The 7,257-nt window shown below is 41.0% G+C and overlaps 1 protein-coding gene across 3 annotated transcripts in view; it reads left to right on the top strand.

Moving 5' to 3' along the window:
* The first annotated feature begins 2,685 nt into the window (after positions 1-2,685).
* cadm1a (cell adhesion molecule 1a) overlaps positions 2,686-7,257 on the top strand; it is a 430,900-nt gene continuing 426,328 nt past the window's right edge. For 2 of the 3 annotated variants that reach the window (XM_058078783.1, XM_058078782.1), the window contains exon 1: positions 2,764-2,841. Coding sequence is in view for 1 of the 3 variants with exons in the window: in XM_058078784.1 (XP_057934767.1) it covers positions 2,769-2,841 (73 nt within the window). In the remaining 2 variants the exon portion in view is untranslated. Of the gene's footprint in view, positions 2,842-7,257 lie in introns of all 3 variants that reach the window. The other variant, XM_058078784.1, reaches the window with a different exon arrangement.

Below are 7,257 nucleotides of genomic sequence, written 5' to 3'. Positions count from 1 at the left end.
AACCACAACCTGCAAAGTGGCAATGGACAACTGCATGTCATCCATATTGGAAACTAAAAGAGCTAAAATTTGAGATCAACATCAACATGTGACTGATATAGACGCACTGATTGGAAAAAAAACGCAAGTCTTATTGTGTGTAGCATCAAACATTCCAGACAGCCTTTGTACCGAGTCGACTTTCAGTGTGTCATAAATGACAACGCTTATGATGACTTAAGAATGGAACGAGTAGAACCACTCACGGCTTCCACATTTAGACATGTCAGGCACAAAGATTGCTCCCTATAATGGATCAAATCGACGCCCTTGTGGCCTAATGTGCCAATTAAAGCTCTTTATTCACTGATAGAATTGTACAGTAGGACTTCCTGCAGGTATTATCTACACGACCACGTAGGGCGACTCTTTTCCAGAAATTTCCCTGAAACCTTTTTAGTATTTATAGTTCTACTGCCAACCATCTGGTCCATGTTTGGGCTCCAGCTTGACTTGAGTCTAGTGAGCGTCAGGGCCAATAGATGGCAATGTTGATCACATCATGATGGTCAGCTTTGCCCAAACAAACTCTCTTTGTCCAGAAGGGGCTTGATGCACCCCCCCCCCCACCCCCACCCCCGCCCCCTTATTGTAGATGCTTTCAAAATCTGTTTTTGACCTCGTCTTTTTGAGAGAGGTGCACTCCTGTCCTCATGCTATTGTTCTGTGCTGATGTATAATACGAGGAAAATCACAATATCAAATGAAAATACTGAACAAAACACAGTAAATGAAGCCTGACTCACCATCAGTGTGAGCCTGTAGTTTGTTTTCCACAAAGATAATGATAATTGCAGTGTTTATGTGCAGGAGCCACTTTTTACTGTCCATTTGTCTGAGACCAGGGGTGTTCAAAGTGTGACCCGAGAGCCATTTGCAGCCCGTGCGTGTTTTCTATTGGTCATTTAACAAGAAAACAGCAACACCCAAAATGCAAAAATCATTTTATTCAAATAAAGTCAAAATATCATGAGAGAAAAATTGGATGCTGAGAAAATGTCATTTTATAATGAACATGACAAAAAGGAAAAAGGCGTCTTTTTTCCAAGACATAATGTTATGCCTTCCTATTTTCAGCAGCCTTTGAAAAAAGAACCAGACAATGATTACATAAAACAACACTGCCAGGAGATCTGATCTGGGTTTGACTCTCCGTTGGGCATCTCTGTGTGGACTTTGCATGTTCTCCGCGTGCACGCGTCCGGTTTCCTCCCACATTCCAAAAACATGCTAGGTTAATTGGCCACTCCAAATTGTCCATAGGTATGAATGTGAGTGTGAATGGTTGTTTGTCTATATGTGCCCTGTGATTGGCTGGCCACCAGTCCAGGGTGTACCCCGTCTCTTGCCCAAAGTCAGCTGGGATAGGCTCCAGCACTCCCACGACCCTAGTGAGGATAAGCGGTAGAAATAGATATGGTATAATTTATTTCAAATATAAATAAATGTATAAAAATTAGATTTTATTTAATTAAAATGTTAATTTATTAAATACATTTTTAATAAATAAATGTATTTCACATTATAAATAAATAAATGTATTTCAAATTTATTTAGAATACTTCATGTTACAATTCCACATGTCCGAAAAGAGGAGGAAGAAGAAGCCCCCTCTCCATTTCACATCAGTTCCATTTGTTCACTTCCTGTATTCAACATGTACTATTCACCGATCTAATTTAACGTAAGAAAATGATCAGGATGCATAACAATGTGTTACAGTAGAGTTAATGTTTGTCGCTCAAAAAATAAATAATAATAAAAAGATTCCTGTGACTCTTATTATTCCTGCTGATGTAGTTTACATCATATCCTTCCAGCTCAAAGTTCCAAGAGTTGCCAGTAATACAATTTTGCAGAAACCTTTATGATACACCATAGCTTTCTATAGCCTGTGTAATGTCTTAGATGTAAGTGTGACATCATTATTTTGCTGCTCAAACAGAAAATACAGAGAAAGGCCATACACTGAGGCACTGCAGTACTCGCCTCATCCTGAAGGGGGTGGGGGCGTGCACGAGAAATAGATTTTTATTTTTTCTGTAAAATGAAGAAATCACTTTGACTGCCAAGATGGAGGATTATTCAGATTATTCAGACTTTTACAACAGAGTGCCCGCAGAATGATAGGGTGCATGTACTTCTTATCAAGACAAAAGGTGAAAAAGTATGTTTACTTTAAATAATACATAATATGTTATATTTTGAAATCACTGCTTACTTTTCCATTTTTGCTGTTGAACATTTTCTTGTTAAGTCATGGGTCACAAGTGGCCCCCTGGTCACATTTTGGACACCCCCGGTCTAGAATGTAAAATGTTTATCTTGCATCTGAATGTTTTTCCCATAAAGAAAAATGAAAGGTTTTGGACTTGGTAGGGTTGGGTATTGTTTACATATAATCCGATACCAGTGCCACAACAATGAACCTGTGCCGGTGCACTGAGTATCTAATAATATATCTTATTATATTTCAATATTTAAGAGTGTTATAATAAATATTAATATATCGTATTAATTATTAATGATTGTCTGGCCATATTTGGCCCCATGTGCCACACTTTGGACACCCCTATAGACTTGAAGAAGAAGGGGGGAGGGTTACTGTGGGAAGGAGAGAGGAAGGAGGGAGTGAGTGAAGGAGGCGAGGAGGCAAGGAGGCGAGGAGGCGAGGAAGCGAGCAGGGCATCTCCACAGTAGGTGCCATCATACTGAAGCAGGTGTCCAACATGGCGAACGCAGGCTGCAGCTCTCTGGCGACTATTCTCTTTTTATTCGTCTTTCAGGCGGCTCTTCTACAAGGTAGGTGCTTTAAATCAACGCGCCTGGGTATTCCGCTTCCTTTTCCATCTTCATACGTGTGGATTGTTTTCATCTTTATCAGCATTTTTGGGAGATTCGTGACCAAAGCGGCTGGCGGATGTACAGCACTGTGCAACTGTCCGTAAAGTTGGATCATGCTTATTTTTTGTCAAATGTTTTTTAAATGGATATTTTGTTTTGATTTGCTTTTTTGTCGGGGCACTTTGGACACCTCGTTGTTATTAATAGCTTGGCCGTGAACTCTTTAAATGTCGCATTGCATGGATTTTTGCTGTCTTGCATTGGAGTTGCTGTGTCGCTTTGAAGTGCTGCTTTCCGACCCGTCCACTTGCTCGGAACCACTTTGCTCTGTGTGATGCACATCATCACAGAAGGGAAAAGAACCAGCGGTGCGTTCAAGCGATCGTTGCAATGCAGAATTCCCAATAAAAACAGCACTGATTTCAGTACGGGGCTTTCGACTCTTCAGATTCAGCAAAAGTGAATGGTGTTTGCTTTCCCAATTAAACAGACACGCCAGTCGAGCTGTATGTTCTATATATCATGTAGCAACAACTCTCTGTACTTCATTTTTATAGCTCATTTCCACCGTTCGTTCTCCGGCGATTCCGATGGGCATCCACCAGAGTGTATTCGAAGACGCTGTGAATGTATTTTTAAAAGTTTAAATTCAAAGCCAACACGCGTGGGGTGACGGTCTGGATGTATGCCGAATTGGAGGTGATATGTAAGAATGTGGAATAGTGTGGTCCAATGCTGTGACAGATGCATGTGTGCTCCCTGGGAAAGGGGTGGATCTAAATGCGCATGGATTCCGAACCGTGTTCATGGCGGGTGGATTGTGGATATGCAGCATCTTATGGGCATCAAAGTTCCCTTTTAGCCATCCTGGTTTTACATGACTTTCCATGGGTGTGTTGGAAGAGTTTTGATCATATATTTGTGTGCTTGGTTGAGGGTTGGTTCCGATCTATGATAGAAAAGGAACCGGTGGTGTGTTTAAGAGTGCACTAATGCAGAATTCTGGTAATCGGCAAAAGCGACTCCCCAAATTAAACAAACACATTAGGTGACTTGCTAACTTAGCCGAATTAAATGCATTATATGGAGGCATGGAGTCATGCTGTAGATAGCAGTGACAGATGCATGTGTGATGGCTGGGAAAGGGGTGGGTGTAAATGTGCATGGATTCCCAAGGGTGTACATGATGGACATTAAATGTGGATAAGCAGCAGGCACATTTTTTTTTTAGCAATTCCGGTGAGATTGATTTGGATTCAGCAGGAACATGACATTTTTTAGTGTGTAGCATTTTTTTTCTTTGCATGCTTGATTAAGATCCATCATAGCTAAAGAACCAGCAGTGTGTTGAAGTGGTTTAGCCAAGCGTGCAGCAATGCAGAATTCCCAATCACTACCAATTTAAGCATGGGACTCCCTACTCTTACGATTCAGCAAAAGTGACTCATGTTTCCACATGCAATGAAACAAACACATCCGTAGAGGTGTGTTGTCTGTATTCACTGAGACGAATCGGAGGCCATAAGTGATAGTGTGGAATCATGTCTCTGAATGCCACAGCAGACGCACGTGTGCTGCCTGGGAAAGGGGTTGATCTAAATGTGCGTGAACTCCTAATGGTGTTCAAGATAGGCACGGGGTAGTGGATATGCAGCATGTTTTGCAGATGCAGCTGCAACATGGCTTTCTATTATTATATTGGCTGTATGGCATGTTGTGTTTTGCGCCAAGAAGCATGCTTGCTTTAAGGTTGTTCGTCGTTGCGCATTGCCATGGAGATGTGATGGAATAACAGCAGGCGACGCACCAGCATCACCACCCCCCTCCACCATGCTCACACGTTGGCAACACACAGCTTACACAATCTCGCAACTGGTAAACTGTGGCTTTGTTGTGCAACCGTCTCGTCAAGTCAGGTCTTCCATGCTTGGAAGAAACTTAACGCTGCACCTCCTTTTATAAAGCCTTTTTATGCTGACTGTGCGTCTTGATGGTGGAGGACGGCAGGCGTTTGTCCCAATGTGGATTATCCGAGCAGCTTAATCCATCATGTTGTTTTTTTCTATATTTTTATATCCGTTAAAACGCTGGACCCCGGTAATCGTGTTTTGTCAGTTGAACAAGCACAAAGGGCAAAGCCAAACACGTCTGTGTTGTTTCTGGACCACGGCGAGTGCTGATTTACCTTCATTGCAAGTTTGCACAAAGCGTATTAATTATTTACCCCCTCCCCAACCAGCGCTGCTGACTGTGGACTTGCTCTGTGTTTAAGCATTGCAGGACTTTTTTTTTCTTGGATGCTCTCTCAGAGCATGGAGAGAGTTTTTATAACGTGTTGGATTTTTGGCACCGAAGCCAATACAAACATGCTTGGGAGATAACATCCTCTGGATCGGATTCACTCGTTGGTGTCTTTGTTACCTATGCCAAGGAGTCTTAACTTTGTGCAAGGGTGGGGCACAGGCCAAGGAAGAGATTTTTTAGTGAATATGCATCAATCTTTGCTAAAATATGATCAAAATAGTTCAGATCAGTCTTTATCATCTTTTTGACTGTTTGATATCAGTATCAAGAAATTGAAATTGAAAAGTATTCCTGTGCTTCACCCACATGACCGTCCGATGCTTGGCCTAAAGAACGTGCTGCTAAATTGTATGCTAAAGCTGCCCAAAACACAGGCGAAAGTTGGTAGAAAAACTTCAAAACGCCTATCTTACTGAGTGGGAATGGAAGCTAGCTGGGTTAGCCTAGTTTTCTGTGACTCGGGCTGGATGAATGTGTTTTCACCATCCATCCATCCATCCATCCATCAATTTTCTATGCCACTTATTCTGACTAGGGTCATGCTAGAGTATGCTGGAGCCTATTCCAGCTGTCTTTGGGTGAGAGGCGAGGTACACCCTGGACTGGTCACCAGCCAATCACAGGGGACATATAGACAAACAACCATTCACACTCACATTCATACCTATTTTTTTCAGCAATGTTTGCAGATATATCCCATTATAAAAGTTAGCCACACTACATCCATTTGGGAAACACTGGGAAACACTTAATGTCCATTCACCATGGGAAGTCATTATTCCAATCTTGTTTGCATACTCTGGATAAGTCTGCTTAAACATTCCAAAACATGCACTGATGAACCAAATCAAACGCGGGTCACTAAAGTAGCCATTAAACTACGAATTATGCAGATTTTTGTAAATGATGTGTCCTCATTTGAACACTTTGGAAAAGTCCAGAAAATATAATTTGTGCTTTATTTTGCTCACACCAGTTGTTTGTTTTGTGTTTTTATGAAATTCTCTTTAAATGTTGGCCACGGCACAGTGACGATATATTTATCTCTGTTCCCATCTGAGATTAGATACATTGTTGAATAATTTGTTATATTCCGACATATTGTGACGGCAAGCTGACTATTTAACAGTTATAACCTGAAAGTATAACATTGAGTGAACAGTAAACTCTGCAGTGTGAAACCTCTTCTGCGCACTAATTAACTCCATCAGAGAGCAACTTTTTGTTACAGTGGATAATATGATGCGTGTTTGTGAAGTAGTCGTACCTAAGGGGGTCAAACTGGGGTGAGAACTGAAGATGAAAGTCGTGTTTAATTAAATATTTGGCTGTTGAAATTTTAAAGAGCTGTGCAAAATGCCCAGTGGGAGTAATACGGACTGTAGTTATCTGGTTGGCTGAGTCTTAGAGGATTGGCTGAGATGTGACTTGCTAGCATCCAAAAACACTCCTCAGAAGTCATTTTTAATTTTGAAGTTTGGCGGTGGTAACCTACGGCATGTGAGCTATATACGACATGCTGATGCATTAGATCCAGGATACCATATTGTTGTAAAAACGAATAGAAATGCAAAAGAAGTGTACCAACTGGCAAAAGTGGCATGAAAAAAAGGAGCTCAGAACAATGCTGACTTTGACCCTGGAGTCCGGGAATGTGAAAATACAGTTGAAACACAGAGTCAATGAAGGAACTGTAGTCAAATGTCCATTCCATAGTCTTCAATTATTTTGTAGCATAAGGTCTATTTAAAGTAGCTGTACTTTCACTTGTGCCGTATAGCGCTTATACTGTACTTTCACAATCCTCATGTGAAACATGAATACATATTTCTTTCTGTTTTCTGTGCATTCTAGCACATGAAAACGAGTTAATATGATCTATGTAACAATGGGCGTCATGGCAAATACGTATTTTGATGCGAGAGGCCTGTCAAAAAAACCCTAAAAAAATAGCAACAATGTTCCATTTACATACACATTTACATTTACTTTTATACTAACCAATCTACAGCGATATAGTTACAGTAGCACATAACATGAAAAACTATATTTATCCGGCGGCCTAGCACG

This window comes from Doryrhamphus excisus, chromosome 7, assembly GCF_030265055.1.
Source record: "Doryrhamphus excisus isolate RoL2022-K1 chromosome 7, RoL_Dexc_1.0, whole genome shotgun sequence".
NCBI classification, from domain to species: Eukaryota; Metazoa; Chordata; class Actinopteri; order Syngnathiformes; family Syngnathidae; genus Doryrhamphus; species Doryrhamphus excisus.
Note: the sequence above shows the minus strand (reverse complement) of the source record. Positions and strands in the feature narration are given on the sequence as shown.